The sequence below is a fragment of the Coffea arabica genome, chromosome 7e (assembly GCF_036785885.1).
Source record: "Coffea arabica cultivar ET-39 chromosome 7e, Coffea Arabica ET-39 HiFi, whole genome shotgun sequence".
NCBI lineage: Eukaryota > Viridiplantae > Streptophyta > Magnoliopsida > Gentianales > Rubiaceae > Coffea > Coffea arabica.
Window position 1 is genome coordinate 8,016,573 of NC_092323.1, and position 17,204 is coordinate 8,033,776.

The 17,204-nt window shown below is 36.4% G+C and overlaps 1 protein-coding gene across 3 annotated transcripts in view; it reads right to left on the reverse strand.

The window, feature by feature from the left end:
- Nucleotides 1–17,172, reverse strand: part of LOC113701990 (protein SWEETIE-like) — a 28,952-nt gene extending 11,780 nt beyond the window's left edge. For all 3 annotated transcript variants that reach the window (XM_072059796.1, XM_072059795.1, XM_072059794.1), the window contains exons 1-28: nt 16,862–17,172; nt 16,422–16,629; nt 14,142–14,248; nt 13,522–13,758; nt 13,318–13,407; nt 13,161–13,245; nt 12,607–12,671; nt 11,397–11,504; nt 10,160–10,249; nt 9,977–10,057; nt 9,156–9,224; nt 7,295–7,420; nt 6,894–6,997; nt 6,590–6,722; nt 6,411–6,511; nt 5,290–5,400; nt 4,996–5,163; nt 4,759–4,845; nt 4,454–4,547; nt 3,536–3,604; nt 3,310–3,432; nt 3,162–3,230; nt 2,932–3,036; nt 2,586–2,674; nt 1,593–1,749; nt 594–743; nt 317–366; nt 75–174 (exon numbers count right to left, since the gene is read on the reverse strand). In XM_072059796.1, the coding sequence (XP_071915897.1) occupies nt 75–174; nt 317–366; nt 594–743; nt 1,593–1,749; nt 2,586–2,674; nt 2,932–3,036; nt 3,162–3,230; nt 3,310–3,432; nt 3,536–3,604; nt 4,454–4,547; nt 4,759–4,845; nt 4,996–5,163; nt 5,290–5,400; nt 6,411–6,511; nt 6,590–6,722; nt 6,894–6,997; nt 7,295–7,420; nt 9,156–9,224; nt 9,977–10,057; nt 10,160–10,249; nt 11,397–11,504; nt 12,607–12,671; nt 13,161–13,245; nt 13,318–13,407; nt 13,522–13,758; nt 14,142–14,248; nt 16,422–16,629; nt 16,862–17,026 (3,141 nt within the window). In that variant the 5' untranslated portion in view covers nt 17,027–17,172. The remainder of the gene's footprint in view (nt 1–74; nt 175–316; nt 367–593; nt 744–1,592; nt 1,750–2,585; nt 2,675–2,931; nt 3,037–3,161; nt 3,231–3,309; nt 3,433–3,535; nt 3,605–4,453; nt 4,548–4,758; nt 4,846–4,995; nt 5,164–5,289; nt 5,401–6,410; nt 6,512–6,589; nt 6,723–6,893; nt 6,998–7,294; nt 7,421–9,155; nt 9,225–9,976; nt 10,058–10,159; nt 10,250–11,396; nt 11,505–12,606; nt 12,672–13,160; nt 13,246–13,317; nt 13,408–13,521; nt 13,759–14,141; nt 14,249–16,421; nt 16,630–16,861) is intronic.
- Between the last annotated feature and the right edge of the window lie 32 nt (nt 17,173–17,204).

Below are 17,204 nucleotides of genomic sequence, written 5' to 3' on the forward strand. Positions count from 1 at the left end.
AGGTATTAAACTATATGAAAAACTTAATCAAAAACTTTTATAAATCAAGGCAGAAGATACAGCAGGATAAATACTTGTCTGGAAGACAGAGTAGGGAGGAGAGCTTGCACGTGCGAATGCACTGTAACTGCTTGTGGTGCAAACAGAACAAGCTGCTGCGTAAACCGAACACTCCTACCAGGATGACAAGAAAATATCTAAAACCATCAGGTCTGGCTTTCAAGAATATTTAATCTAGTAATGGTTATATTATAATTATTTGCAAAGGCAGAATAATAGGAGCTCCAATAACTCTAAAGGTAAAGAGTTTTCATACTCAAGAAGTGTCGCTGTTTCTTCGCAAGAGCTGATCTCTGCTACAACAGACTGTGCACAAGAAATATAAGAACATGAAACCAAGCTACGTCAAACTTTGCAATTAAGACATATTAACTAAGAAAAGATATGAAGTTCTTCAGTGAAAACAGGTGAAATCAAACTATGCCCAAAGCATAATCAATATGTATTTTGTTAATGTAATGGAAGTCCTTCTGTCCTTGCAGAAGATTTATCCCACAAAAATTTTCAAATTTCTGGAATTTGAAGCAACCAACCTTGCAACGTGAGAAGAAAATACTGCCAGGTGAAAGTTCAGGTCCAAGAACAGCAACTATAGCATTTATAAGGCGACCCACTCCCTGTTGCAGGTCGACCAAACCACTTTCCTCGGATAATAGAATATCCAAAGAAAGGGTAAGTGTTGCCTGCAGGAAAAATGAGAGAGTGTGCAGAAATTTAGAAACTTAAAAATCAAGGAACTAATGAAGGCCCCATCATGTAGAAAAGATGTGGATGTTATTTCTGTAATAAGTAGATACAACACACCACTTATTTTACAAAAATCTTCACAGTCATCATTTGGTGTAAAAGCAAATTTTTCAAAGTGTTCAGCTCCAGATTTACCAAAATTGGAAAAGCCCCTTACACCGCGTTTGTATAGAACCCTTGATTTTTACTCCACTAAAGCACTAAATATAGATCACAATATCTTCATCAATGTATGACAGTAATTCTTTGATGTCTTAGCCAGTGATGCTCATATATTATATCTCAAAATTTTCTACAACAATAACTTTCTCTAAAATTTCTTATAAAGTTGCCAATGCTACTAAAAATGCTCTGATACGTAGACAACTATAAAACAATAAGTTCTGAATGAAATTTAGGATATGTAGGTAGCTACATGGCCCCACCACGAAATGAAAAATTTATCACAAAAAAGTTTTAAGAAAACCTTGTATTTAAAAGCTTGAACCATTCACAGCACTCATAATCCTTACTCTTCTAGTCAAATATTCCTCAGGATAAGTACAATAATGAGTTCTCACAATATTCAGAAGTCGAGAAATTAAAAGCTAAATGAGTGACTGATAGCAAATGCCTACCCCCATCTCAAACCCAAAAAGAGTGACTGATAAATAAAAGAAAAAAATAGAGGTGAAGGACAATGAGAAAGATGAGCAAACCAACACAAGTGTGAGACCATTGTCCAGCTCAATTAAAGTTGCTAACTTAAAAGCTTAATGTGCATTTGAGTCCATGTTCACATATACCTGTACATGTGATACATAAGACAAGCCAGCAGCTTCAATGGTTAAAAGAAGTCCATGCAATGCCCACATCCGCAAACTAGTGACGGCACTCTTTGAGAGGGAAGAAATGCAGTTTACAGTGGCAGGTACGAGACTTGACAATGCCATTCCTCCGGCACTGCAAACAAGATTAAGGATGTGAAACCTTCTTGAGTTCAGGAATACAAGGTTAATGAAATGATAGCCCAAGTACTAAATCAATACGTGTAAGCTTAGATGATAAAGGAAGCAGAAAAAGATACTACTGCAAGTTGCTCACAGAAACTTCTGAAGTAAAACATGTCAAAACAGATTACCCCTGATTTCAACATTGACTTCAAAGCCCTTGGAACTAAACAGACTATGAAGAGTATTTTACAGAGCTTAGTGATTAAATGTCTGTCTCACAATAGTGGTAAACTCTTTTGGGACAATCAGATGACAAAAATGTGGCCAATGGAACTCGAGCTAAATACTGAGGTAGCCTAACCAAGCTACATTGTGTAGTCTATGGACTGAATTTACATCTAAACCTTGCATTACCGGATTGCAACTTAAACAACAATAACAGAATAAGTGAACAAGTAACTCAGTGGCATTTATCTGCAGTAAATGAGCGAATTCTCATATTGCTATAAGCCATAAACATTCACCGATCACAAAAGAACTGGCAACAGGGCAAGAAGAGCCATCTGCCAGATACAGAGATGCAGTCATGCAGGGTTAAAACTTCAGATGTAGAACTTCCTACGATGCATTATATCAAATATGAGCAGTAGTTGGATGACCTTTTCCTATCTATACAACACCTTTTTGTCTTCCAAGCAATTTGTCAACAAAAAACTTTGATATATTCAGAAAGCAAATGCAGAGAGTATTGACAATAGAATACAAACTTATCATGCACAATAAATAAAATAATACACACAAGTATGTATGCATATATACATGCAAAGTGCATAATCTCACACCTACCTGCGATGGATACTGCCAAGAGCAAGAGCAATTGATCCAGAATAGTGCACATCAGCAGCCCCATTTACCTCACTCAGAAGCAACTTGGTCTGTTCATTGTATAACCGTAGGAATAAGCCCAAGTTGGAAGAAGGAAGACAACAAAACAAGAAAAGCAGTGTTGGAAGAGATATAATGAGAAAAAACCAGCGCGCCATAGCCTAGAATAAGAGGACAGAGTGGGGGTGCTGGAGAAGTAGGGAAATTAAGTTGCTATATGGCAGTAGAAAGGATTATCTAGTGCCTCTGGCACTACTAGATTCCTAAAAGAAAAGTAAATCCCATGGTGACAGTGCGCCAATCTTACCAATCTGGCAGCAAATATATCATTTCCAAGACGAGCTAAGAGACCAAGACCTTCTGATGATGCTCTGCGTTGTGTAGCTAAAATGTCACCCTCGGCCAGAATGCTCTGTCAAATACAATTTTCAGTCTCTCTCTCTCTTTCTTTTCTTTTCTTTTCTTTTTTTTTTTTTTTGAACAAGGCATGTAGCTATATACTTCTCAAGCAATAAAACAAACATACAGCACCACAACCTGAAAAATTGACTGTGCTGCAGTCAATATCTCCAACCCTAGTGGCTCAGGTCGTAAAGCAAGCAAAGCCTGAATAAAAGCACATACATCAGGTAGGAGATAAGCCATAACAAAGGCATTTTGACATGTATTTAGGTGATAGAAGCACCTTCAATCCAGAGAGTAACCCCACACATATATTTGTGATACTGGCAGTCCGCCAAGACTGTTTTTTCCCAGCTTTAAGACACTGCTCCATCATGCCAAGAAGCGACAACATCCCACTGCTATCCTGGGATAAAACACAGGTGACTAAGCTGACTGCAGTCCAGCATTTTGTGGTTTCTTGAGCAAAATAAAGAAAATTAAGGCAAGCAATTAACCATCAAAGCTACCTGTGAAGCAAACATGGTCCCAAAACAGAGGAGCATCTGATTTACCAACATCTTGCTAACTGTTTCCGGCTTCATGATAAATTACATAGTATCAGAAATCCAGGTACAGGCAACAGTGGGTGGGAACAGAGACACAAAGAGAAACATTACGAAAAAGACAGAAATCAGTATTCTTGCAAGAAAAATTGAAGCAGATCAATATAAAACTTTTTTTTTTTTGGTTTGGGATCAAAATGAAGCAAAAAAGAAAACATAAGATCAACAAATGACCATCGTAAAAACCAAGTCAAGATCGATAAATAGCCCAAAATATGTTTTTTGCAATCACTCAAAATATACAACTAGGTTTTTAAACCATTGAAACAAAGATTTACAATGAAAGCCATCAGAAAGAATTCTACTTAATTTTCCTACCTTTTGTTGATTCCCTAGTGCTAAATAAAAGTAGTGCTCAACTGGTACAATTCACCAGCTCTCATTCATGTATTAGAGAAGTGGTTATCCATGTCAGTCATTTAAGAATTTCAGTCAATACATCTTTCCCTCATTGGTGCTTACAATACTAATGCTTCTTTTTTTTCCCTTAATGCCTTTTTACTGATTTTAAGCTACCTTTGTCTAATGTATGTAATTATTTGCACAATATCAATTTTAAGTTATTAGAATTATAGCATTTAAGGCTGATGTATATAGCTGTTGATGGAATTTTTAAATAGCTTCACAGTTTACGAGAACCAAATGAAAAGTGCTTCTTGCATTGGTCCTTCATAAGATTGCTAAGGTTTGCTATAGCAGCCCTAGTGAAGGCATTCTTTTGGTTTTCTGCTAAACTAAAGTTGCAACATGAATTGATGTCTACATCCACCTGTTGTACTTCGGTCGCTGCCAGTGCATATTTCTTATGAACAAGATTTTTACCTGAGGGAAACTAGGAGGGTCATTTTCCCAAAGACATGGCAATACACCATCTTTTCCACCTTGAAATGACCTGAGTTCATCCTCAAAGGAATCCCTGATCAATCAAAATTAGCACATAAGAACCCTCCTAAACTAAGAGAGCAGATAAATTAAGTTTCAGCCCTGGAAAAGGAAAGTCTCAAATGCATTATGGAAAGTTGGAAAGTTAAATGAAATCTTTGAAAATAGTAACATAAAAAGAAGTGAAACCAAAAGGGTTCATTAGAAAGAAAAGAAATGAGTTCCATGATTTCCAAATCAGACACCTTCCAGGAGTCCAAGGTCCCAGCCATGCATCTCTCTTGTCCAACAGCATTCTCAAGCATGAGCTTTCCTCGCATCTAGAAGCATCCCTTTTAGTAGGAAAAAAGAACAATCAACTTCCCCCAATTTGGATTTTTTTTTAAGTGAATATCTTTACTGTTACTATAAACAGGATCATTAACAACTTTAAAGAGAAATATATAATAAGTAATCTGCAGAGAAGTTCAGCAAACAATTACCTAAAAGGAGTAGTGCATATCTGAATAATATGGGGGTGGTCATTCTTGTACGCTGTTGGATCCGCTAGTGATTGATAAGCTATTAGTATCCTTATGATCAAAATATCAGTTTCAGCTTTAACATTTGCCAGTTCCTTGGCAGCTAAGAGTGATACATAGGACAATGCCCTACTCCAAAATATAGAAGGCATTTAATAGTATTAGCAAACAAGATGCTTAAATGGAATTTAAACCAAACTTCAGGCAAGCCCATATCTAAAGCCACAAAAAGATGAATTCAACAAGTAACCATACCGACTGAGGTATAACAACACAGGTTCAAGTAAAATCCCCTTGTTCACACCATCCGAAGAAACAAAACATTTAATAAATGCTGTAAGTGCTTCAATTGCCGCAGACCAGACGCTACAAAACCAAAAAGGGAGCTACATGTCAAATCACGAAAAGTAGAAAAAAATACTTAATTCTGGTCAGTAAAAATTTTGCCAAGAATGCAGCAAACAGGCTATGGTAAACACCAAGAAAAAGGTAGACACTTGAACTAAAGAATCAACTGGCGATACTGATTAATGTCTTAGCTTCATGAATACCAACTTATCTAGAGATGGTAGAATATACAGTTAAGAAATACAAAAGCTTCTTCCAATAGAAAACCAAAAAGAAGTTGAAGCAAATGATCGTAAAGAAGAAAATTCTCAATAATATCATGGTGACAAATTGTCACAGGATACAATAGTAGAATAAACATATTTTTCTAAAGGATCATGCTCGTCTGTCACAAAAAACAGAATATCTCATCAAGGTAGCTCGGTCATTGAATAAAGAAAATGAATGCTAGTGCAATGAATACTGTGATAACAGAAAAATGACCGGCTACTGTAGAAAACAAATTTGCCACATGATCAGCAATCTATAAGTCATGTCATCATTTCAACAGTTCAACAAAAGATAGCTTTTTTTTCTGCGTTACCGTAATACCATAAAACCAATAAATCATATACATGGAATCGTGCTGTACTACACCAGCAGTTATTTTATCCACCTGAAGGAATCAAAAGACATGTGAATTTATTAATATCAAAGCTGTAAACTCAGCACAAATTTAATGGTGTTGGGTACGGTATTTCTATTTCTGGTTATTGTTCTACCTGTCAGGTTATTGTCCTACCTGTCAGAGATTAAATCATTAGCTCTCATTAAATTAAACATAGCCATTGCAGCACTAGGGTGTCAAACCGTATCCCAACAACACAACCATTCTTAATTATTATATCATGGATTTCATTTTAAGCCACAAGAAAACTGTAACCTTGAAGACTCTTGAAGAAGGAAATAGCACAATCAGTTTCATACAGTATCATAATTGCAACATGACGGAAGAGTAAACATAACCAATGAAATACGGAATCACAAACCATATTGAAGAACTCAGATCTTCTCTTTGACTGATATCCAGATTTTTATTAAACAAGGAGGCCCAAAAAGAAAGGATGTCAAAAATCTGGTCTTCAAGTTCCTGCATCCACAAAAGTAGCACCCAGAGAAACAAAATTTGGAACTTACATAAATAAAAAGCTAAAGATAGATTATCTACCTCCCTCGGTATTGAAGCCAAAAGTGAAGCTACAAGTGTCCATCCTGCTTCTTTTTCCACTGCAGCAGCTACATGGTTCCGACTTGACTCCATCAGCATTTTTTTGGAGACTTCAAGTATAGATCTTGGTAATCTGCATCCCAGACCGCATCAAGTAATGATACACTACATATTGCTTGTCATCATGCAAGAGTTAGAGTTACAGTCATGCAATAAATTGGCTGCTACCAAAAAATAAAGGTACAGATTTAAAAACACTCTTGATCCTCCAAGATAGCATGAAGGAAGTTCTAAGGGGAATTACCTGGCTGGATAACCAAGTGGCAACTTTGGAGAGATAGATACCAAAGCTGCCAAAACTGCAGCCTCCCCGTGTAGACTCTCAAGCTCGAATTTCAGATTCATTCCCTAAATGACACATGAATTGTGACCGAAAAGCCATAGTTAAATACCATATGTGCAATGAGGGAAAAGTTGAAAGAGAGCCAATGAAACATCTCTAGCACATGGAATTGCAGCTGCATTTATTACAATCAGCGTCTTATCAATGCCAAAACAAATAAAAGATGCATAGCCAACTTATGAACCAAAATCCTTTTTTTTCTGTCCAAGATGGCATCACCAAAAGGCAGTAACAGCTGAGAGCATTAACCAGATGCTAGCAAATTTCCTAATAGTGTTACTTAGTATTCCTAAACAAATTACCTTCTCAAATGAAACATTTTCTCTCGCTGCACTAAGCATTGTCACTGCATACGAAATCAAACCACCAACACAAGAGGGATCAACCTCCACAAGTGAACGCAGTGTCAAAGCAGCCTCAACCCGTACCTGCCATATGTTCACGAAATATAATCAGAGGGGAAGGAAATATTACAAGAAATAAAATAAGTCTATCACCACAACTATTAGGAAAAAAGTACGTATGCATGTGTGTATGCGCGCGTGTGCACGGACACACATACACACACTCTCTCTTCCAGTCCTTCACTTTCATGGTTCTTTAAGTCAAAATCTGAAGGACCATAGGCTTTGGCATCACTACCTAACAAGGATCACCAAGAAATGAAATGTGTTTGCATGTCAAATCCACAGTATCATGTAGGGAAGCTCAACCCCCTTGTACAAAGGCCACAAGAATATTAGAGAGTGGAAGAAATATAGAAGATAGGAACTCTGAAAACAGCCCAAGATGGTGTGAATAAAGTTCTAGCATCATACAAAAGTTTGCAAGACATAATAAAAAGACAAAAATCCAAGTAATATCTAATAAATCACAAAATGATGCTCCCAATATCTTCCTGTAATAACCTGTTAATCAAGCAAAATACACTACTACAAAATACAATGTCACTGCATCTAGTACCAAAAGCCTGGTCTGCTTGATGATTCTTGTCTTTCTTTTGATTTCAAGTTCATGGCCAAGATTTAGCATCAGCACTGGAAATATCACCAAACTAACAAATCTCAATTTTTGAAGGAACTTTGCCAACTGCGAACATGTTGGGACTAAGCTTTGTAAAATGGATTTAATGAGAAGAATAAAGAATTACTAAGCAAAAGATGAGAAGTCCATTATTTCCAAATCCTTTCTATGAACCCAAACACCCGAAACCCATGGTGTGGAACCTGGATGAAGAAAGAAAAACTAAACTACACTGTCCCAAGGAATATCTCATTCCATCATTTGGAAAAGAGACATTGAAGCAAGACAAATAGCAGAAGACCAACAAATGCTCCACAACAAAACGCGTGCTGTATTTTTGTGTTCCAGATATCTTTGAAAAACAAATTAGAGGAGGCATCAATGATGCTATCCTGAAATAGGAGAAAAAAATTAGGAGCATGAGAACCATGAACTTGTTTTTATAAGTTTATTACCAAGGCTTTCAATGCCTAAAACCCAAAACATATTCAACCATGCACAAGTGCATCAGGTAATATTGCATGCCCAATAGTAATAAAGCTTAATCCCAATATTTGTATTTTCACTAAACCTATAAGTGACAAAGGATATACTTTCTTCTCTACCTGGTCATCCAATCAATGAGAGAAGGTTAAAGGATATGATTTTCGTTGAATCTTTTGCCTAGTTTTGGAAGATATTCTTCAATGCCTATTCATATTCATCATGTTGATAGAGGGTAAAGAAAGCAGTTGCATGAAATCCCAAAATGTCACCACAGAAACAAGCAATTTATTCTGGTTCTTGGGATCATCTCCTCTGGAGAATGTCAAATAACAGCACTAAAGTACCAATCTACCATTGATTTTGGCAACCTAGCAATAGCCTAAATATTACAAAAGATCCCCTTTTAGTAAAGAAAATCAAAAGATGAAATCCCCCTTTGAAGATACTTAAACAACTTCAGACCAATAGAAAGTCAAGCTCAAGAACATCTTAGCTTCATTATCTTTAATTCCTACTTGCAAGCCAAAAATTTGACGCAAGCAAGAAGATCTTCTATACCAAGACAAATGAAAATAAAATCATTGTGATATAGAGAAAAGGGGGGGGGGGGGGGGAAAGCAAGGCATCAAGACACATAAAGAGTGAGAAGCTAACCAGAGGTGAGTAATGTGAAAGTGCAGCGACAACCGTGTCATCGAGAACTTCCTTAAATTCTTGAGGAACCTGAATGACGAAACAGCACACCAACAAGACCAAATCCATTTGTAAGATAAACAAAACTTCACCAACAAATTCAATAATTTATATGCATATTTAGTCTTCCATTAATTTCTCCAAAAGATGGAGCATTTTATTGAATATTGAGCAGCAAAACATGAGAAAATGCAGTTACTAATGTTTACTAGAAAACAAATATAACAAACCAGAGTATGAGTGTATGACACAGAGTAGATAGAGAAATTAGTATAACTTAACTGCTATCATAAACACATACAGCTAATCTTCTTCTCCATGGCAGAAACAGGAGGTTTACACTGTTACTCAAAAGGATTTTTGTTCACATTTCAATTTTAATGCAAACTCAACAATCACATTCTGGCTAACAATTAAGGTTTATCAATTGGAATTATCATGAACACATGGGAGGCATTAGATATATGAAATAAACTTCACAGTTTATTAGAAACTAATCTTATGGAATCTGATTATTATGGAATCTTAAGAATTAAATTACTATTTAATTACAGAACAACAGAGCTGCTGCATTTGTTCCAGAAAATTTTTCTTAACATATAATTAGTTACAAACTTGTAACTAAGTAGTGAACTGTTAAGAGCTAGTTACCAAGGCCAATAAACTCAACATTGTTTCTTTTCTTATTTTATTTAGGAGTACCCAACGTTGATAACTTTCTCTGATTAAATTTCAAACTAGACTTTCAATATACACTTAAATGTTAATGTTATAATGTTCACCTCCCCCAGTGTTTTCAATGTATATGACAGAGTGCGTAAAGCAGCAATGCGCATGGAAGGAGTAGCATCAGAAGACTGGAGCTGCACAGAGAAAATTAACCATGTAACTACAGCAAGCTGGAAATTCAAACTGCCAATATCTATTTGGACAATAATTGTAGATTTTTAACTGCCCTAGCAAACCTGCTTGCCCAAGAAAACCAAAAAGCTTCTCTGAGTAGGTTCGCTCATTTGATCAGTGACTCCCACTCGAAGAATATACAGAACACATGCCTGCAAACAAGGTTAAGCGGTTTAATTCCATAATCTGGACCAGCAACGGAGAAAAAAAAAAGGGTAAAACAATGCAAAGGCATATTCCTAACTAGTAAGAACACACAACAGGGCAAGAAATCAAGATGCTAGTTGAATACTGGACATAGAACACTACTTCAAAACAGAATTAACTAGTCAATTCATTCATTGGCTATTAAGACATCTGTTTGCTGGTTCAAACTGCATGCACAGTCAAATCTTCTCATCTTTCCCATATGCAAACAACTTACCCTACCAAGCAAAATTACTACCATGAGCTTAAAAAAATATAAATATAAATAAAAAATTTACTATCACGATAGTATGGGAGAACGCACAATAACCACTTATCTATCAACCTCTCATACAAAAGAATCATACTTGCTTTTCCATCGCATTAAAATCCATGCCCAAGAGAAATTGGAACTACTAAAGGAATTTGGAGTAGATGATCATAAGATTTTCTAAATCAGAATTTCTGTAAACAAGAATTCAAGAATATTTCTCTGTGTACTGCAGAGATACTTGTAGCACATATTCTGTTCGAACTACATAAATCCTTTCACGAGGAGGAGAGCAAGCCTAGATAATCTTCAACAGGACTTGACAACCACAATACAAGTCCCCAGTGACAATTAGGCATCAGAAAGTGCACCCTTAAAATATTCTGTTAAGTGCTTTTAACTACTTCAAATTTTCTTAAAAAATTTAGTTGGAAATGAATGCTGTATCATGTGTTACTTCCACGTGGCATTAATAGAGCAAGAAGAGATCTCTCTCGATCTGATAATCATGGTTCAACCTCAGGATAAAACCTCTCCATCACCTATGTTCAACCCAGTCAAACTGATAAAATAGCAGGAATCACATGCCTTGATAAGTCTAATGTACTTTAAATCATCCCAGATGCAAAGGGTTGGAGAATAAAAAGGCTGCTACACATATATAAGCACAAATTCCAGGTACACTAGGGTGACTGCAGGGAACCTAGGCCACCATGCAAGCACTCTTTTTTGCAAAAGACTATGTACAACATCATACAGATATACACATTTCTTTGCAGTATAATTAAGGGCTGCTTCAACTTGAACAGTTTTAAAAATGCTGCATATCCTAAAAAGCATACCAGGGCTTGAGCATCAACAGTATTATCATCTGTATGAAGCATGTCTATAACCTGCACAGTGAAGCTCTGAAGCTCACTATCGGGTTGAAGATATCTCAACCGAATGGCCTGAAAGATCAAATCCGTGTTATAGATAAAATATCTTATCCCCAAATACAACTGGATCAAATTAATCAACAGTTGCTTACTGCTTCTAAAACCTAGATGACAAGCTGAACAACCACAAAGAAAACATCCACACAAAGAGAGACACAATGCAAAATTTTATTCCAGGAAACAATTAGATCAAATTAACTGAACAATTGTTTACTACTTCTAAAACCTAGGTGACAAATTCAAATTATTGTCTTGCTTTATTTGTGAAAGAAGAGATATAATTCAAAATGAGGATTTTCCAAGAAGTTGTGCTATGAGTTACATAAGAATTCTCCTAAGCCCTCTGCAAATTTACATTGTCTTTGTTCTATGGCAGATATGCTCAGGAGGTATAGTGGGCCAGTGCTGAATATATAGTACTTTTCTGACTTCTGAGGATTTCAGTACTTTGTCATGGTTAAGCGTTTACAAACAGTCAAGGGTACAATTGCACCTCATGGTTAGTCAGGCTAATATTAAACAAGTTTAGGATAGATGAGAGTAATTGGTAAGCATCCCATTCCCATGGAGAACAATCTCAAAAAAGCCACAGAGAAACAAGGGATGGAACAATTTGACCCTTCTTATCATCCTCTTCTGCTCTTTCTGCATCTTTTCCCCTGGGTGAAGGAAATTTAAGTCTAATAACAATTCACAAATGAAGAAAGGAATAAAGGTTCTTAAGTAGCACAATGTGCGTTTTTATTAGCTTTATGAGAAGAGTGAACAAGAACTTGCATGCGATATCTTCTTGGAATAAGGCCACAGTACCATGAAGTGGTAATTTACACATGAAAGAATAATTGTGAGGAAGCAGAAGGTAAGAATGTTGCAGAACGATTAGAAAACTCAGACCTTTTGTAGGTCTACGAGTTTTTTCTGTTAACTTGTTTCTTCAAAACTTTCATATCTCAGGGAACAAAAAAGATATTCTCAAAGCAATTTCAAAATAGCATTTGTGTTGCCAGCAATTTTCATAGTAACCCGAAAGCTTCCAAAACACATCGGAGAACTTTTTTTTTCTTTTTTTTTTAATTAAAGAAGCAATGTTGGAGTAATAAGGATTTACAGTTACCTGTAAAAAGGAAACCCATGATAAGGCAATGCCAACACGTAGTTCCTTCATACGAGGTCCGCTAGCTGGATATTGAATCAGCGGTCAGATATAAAGTAAATCAATATAAGAGTAAAAAGCACTAGCAAATGCAATACGAAGAATGCTTCTGGTAAAGATAATTCATGACCCAGTTGAAAATTATTATGCAAATACTTCAAATTCAAATTTTCAACCCAGACCACTAGAGAAATTTCAAAAGCACAGGATTGAAAACCAAAATAAAAGCTATCAGTTCAATTCAATGTCTTGAAGTTCCTTTGTTTGTGCCTGATGGGCACAGAACTTGTGATAAACCACACAAAAGGAGCATTTTATGATGCATAGAAGTAACATTGTATGCATTCCATTTCTTTGGTGGTTCCAAACACCAGAGGACTAATTATAATTAATTGGAACTTAGGATACATCGATGAGAATTTTAAGAAGATGAACTTGAAAAGAGTAGTACGCCAAGAGCCACTCTGAGTAGCAATTCAAAAGCATTAGGAGTAACAGAGAGAGCAAAAGAATACCTTTTATAAATGGCAAAGATAAGTGCCTCTGCAGACCTCCTTCAAGTTTTGTTGGACTACAATGTCCTTTCCCCCTAGGTTGCAACTAATAAAAATACTAAAATCATGAGCTCTTGGCAATACAGGATGCAGAAATCTTATGGAAGAAGATAAAAACCTGTGCATTAGGATTCATTCCCAAAGCAAGCAATGAGCCTAAAGCTTCAGCAAAAGAATCCCTAACTGATGATACAGAATCCTCAAGGGCCTACAGGTGGTAGGTGGAATTAGAATACTAAACTGTATCCCTACAGCATCACATAAAAGTGTAGAACAAGAGAAAAAAATTGAGGAGAAGATAAAAGGGCATCATATTTCCAACCTTGACACAATGAGACGAAGAGTTCTCAAGTTCTGCAAAACCTAATCCTGGTCCTCCGATGTTCGCAAAAGCCTTTAGACATCTCGCAGCTGCTTTTCGGACAATAAATGACTTATCCCCCAGAGCTATCCGTGTAATAACTCGGAATGCCTCTGTATATGCTGAAGCAGCAGCATTGCCACCAGAGCCTTCCAAGGCATTTTGAAGCATGTGTAAAGCTTCTTGTCTTACAAAATCCTGAAGAAGCTGGTGGTTAGATATGATGTTAACAGAAAAAACTACTAGGAAAGAGAAAAACACAAAGTTAATAGCAATGCAGTCTTGTTGAAAAATTAGTCGGTATAAAAAGACAAGCCATCCTAGCAGCTTAACAAGTTGCCCAACATCCATATTCTATAAGTAACCTCCAAAACAGAAGAGAGATACTGTAAGCAACCTTAGAATGGACAAATAATAGTGCAAGCAGAAAATAAGACATTTAAACAATTCATTTTAGTGCAGGACTTAGGAAATAAAAAATGTTTGCACAAATAAATATGTGCACAAACTCAGCAAAGCTGCATCAGTAAGGAAAAAGAGCACAAATCAGAAAGACACTGAACCAAATTCAGTTTCAGTACCTCATTAAATTTCAGTAGCTTCGTCACAATAATAGTAGTCTCATATAATCCAGAAGTTATACGTCTCCCAAAATAACGGTATAATTCTCCAAGGCATTGTGCAGCACCTGTAAATGTTGCAGAAGGGTCATGAATTTTGAATGCCAAGTGAAGTTTTACGTGTAAATAACAAAGCAGAGAGATGCTGAGAATTCAGACAATCCAAAATTCACCTGCATGAAGAAAACAAGTAGCAGAAGGACGATAATACATTGTTCATTTATAGCTCAACCAGGAGTCGGGAATCAAGACAAACTCAACCTTCTAAGCCACTACAAAGAAACATGCGATGGCTCAATTGAAACAGAACCAAGTTCTATGGATACCATTATACATGTGCAATACCATCCAAAGTTCAGGATTATTACCACCAGAGAAGACTTACTATATGAAGCTAAGTCTAAAAACTGGACCAGGTCTAACATGTTTATGGAAAACAACCATAGTTAATTAGGGAAAACCTACATGTGAAGTAGAGAACAAATAAGAAAATGCATATCCTGTTTCAGTTCAGTGATATAGAGGATGCATTTTTCAGTCATGAAGGAAAGAACATGTGTATTGCTGGTGCAGGCTGTGTTCTTTCTTTTTAGAAATCCATGTGTTTAAGATGTTTGTCGTAAGCTCCTTAACTCTCTTTTCTTCCAATTTAAAACTTCAAAGTTCTTTTCCTTCCACATTATCCATATAAAGAGCACCCAAATCCAAAAATGCACATATAACTCTTTCCCACATAAAGTCAAGCCAAGAAAGAAGACTGTTCCAGTTCAAGACAAAAGTGATCTCAAAAGACAGGTGCTGAAAGGTAGGAATAGTAGACAGGATGTAATTTAATAGTTCTTTTTTTCAGAAATTTAGACCAGTTGACACATGCATTTTTCTTCTCCGAAATGCCACCACTGTCCAACCAAATGCAAAGAGCTTTCCAGGACAAGTAGAGTACTATTTCTGGTAGAGGAAGTTTTCCATATTTGTTCCTCATATATTGATTGAAACACATTGTATTGGACGATAGCTTATGGTTTAACAGTACATATATTAGACATCAATATTAACATCCTGTCAGTGTTACTTTGAACAATGGAAATAGTCCCTATCATGTCCTCCTCACAGCAAGGCTCTGTTCTTAGCATGGACAGCCAATTTTCCTCCGTTTGGATTAGCTATTTTTGGGGGTGTTTTTGAAAAACTTTGCTGTAGCAAAGTTTTTAGAATATATTTTGAAATATTTTTAGAAAATATTTTGAAATATTTTTTATTGGCACTTTATTATGAGATATTTGGTAAAATTTTAAAAAAATTTAAACTAATTTTTAGATTATCTTTTAGAGTACTTTGTTGTAACTTTTATTGTATTTGAAAAACTAGTTTTTGAAAAACACTCCAAAAACAGGAGATCCAAACAAAGCTCTAGTAGCGGTAAACTGATCCAGTCAGTCCATCCCAATCATTCATACTAACTTTCCACAAGCAATTCAATAATTTCTTATTCGAGGAAAATGTTCTCTTGGGTGGCAGCACGAGGCAGACAAGTCTAACAACAAAGTGACTTCAAAATCAAAGCCAGCCACAAAGTTTATGAATTGAATCTGTAAAGCCAATGCAGACACCTATGAGTTAATTATGTTAACAAAATCAAATTGTATAAGACTGGAGAATACAAAAGACACCAATGCCTAGTCTGGTCTCTGTACACAATGCATTAGGATCTTAGGAGTGGAGATACAACTCAAGGCATGTCTCAAAGAAACATTTGAAACATCAAAATCATCTTTCCAAATAAGCAACAACTCCTACATCCCAGAAATCGTCTGTATTTCCACGACAACTTAATGTGCATACTCATGGAGAGAATTCTTCAGGGGAATTCTAGTAAAAGTAAGCAAGATTAACATCCTCAGCAACACATGCACCCAGAGTTGGTGAAATTGGTATCCGAGAAAGCAATTTGACCATACTAGAATTCCTAGATGCAGTGCTTCTTCCTGTATGCTGGCTATTAGTACTAGTGGAATAAGATAGACCGTTAGTCTAGAACCTCTAGGTTATATCCTTTTGCTCAATAGCATCATCGGCAATTGGAATATACCAATGCACTGTGAACTACAGGAAGATTCTCTATTAACAAATCAGAAGATTTGGTTATTGAAGATTTTATCACACCATATTTGCATGTAAAGATCAAGAAGAGTAGATATAACCATGAAATACAAAACCATGAATGCGATAGTATTGACAAACCAGCAAGTCGTTGAGGTTCGCTCTTCTTTCCATCCGAAAGAAATCCCTGCAGGCTGCTCACTCGTGAATATATAGAAATGCCATCCCCCTTCAATATAATGTTGGCCATTGCCACTGATGCCAAATGCCTCACCGGCCTCCTTGCACCAAGTACAAGCAGAGAATAAAGAGCATCCTCGCATTTTCTTTGCCATAGCAATATAGATTCCTGGAAGTTCCCAATATTTGAGCAGAATCACCCATAAAACACAAAAAAAAAAAAAAAAAAATCCTATGACGTCCGATTTCTCATAAAGTTTTAAAACCAGCTCAAAACCGAATACCATTGACAACCGACATTCAGATAAACAGTGCTGAAAACAAAACCTACTAAACAAGCTCGAGAGAACTATCATATCTAAGAGGTCATAAGAAAAAGGTGAAATGGGAAAAAGAATGACCTTAGGCTCTTCGTCAATGGCGGCAATGAGATCAGATAAAAGATCAAAACAGAGAAGAGGATCGGGAGGCTTGTGGGCAGCAGATGCAACTATGGACTCCAACTGGGCAACTAAAACTCCAAATCGAGATAGTGGAACGTTCTCTCTAACGTAGTTCCTGGCCATGGTCGCAGCTGGAAGAAGCTTTTGTTCACTGGCATTTGAATAACATAACAAGACGATAATTTTTGTCAAGCGAGGATGGATCCGGCGGGTATGGAGCCCGCTTACGAGTTCGCAATTTTACCATGTGCGTTTGGGGTCAAAAAAGTTATTTTGATAAACTATAGGTAGCCGAAAATAA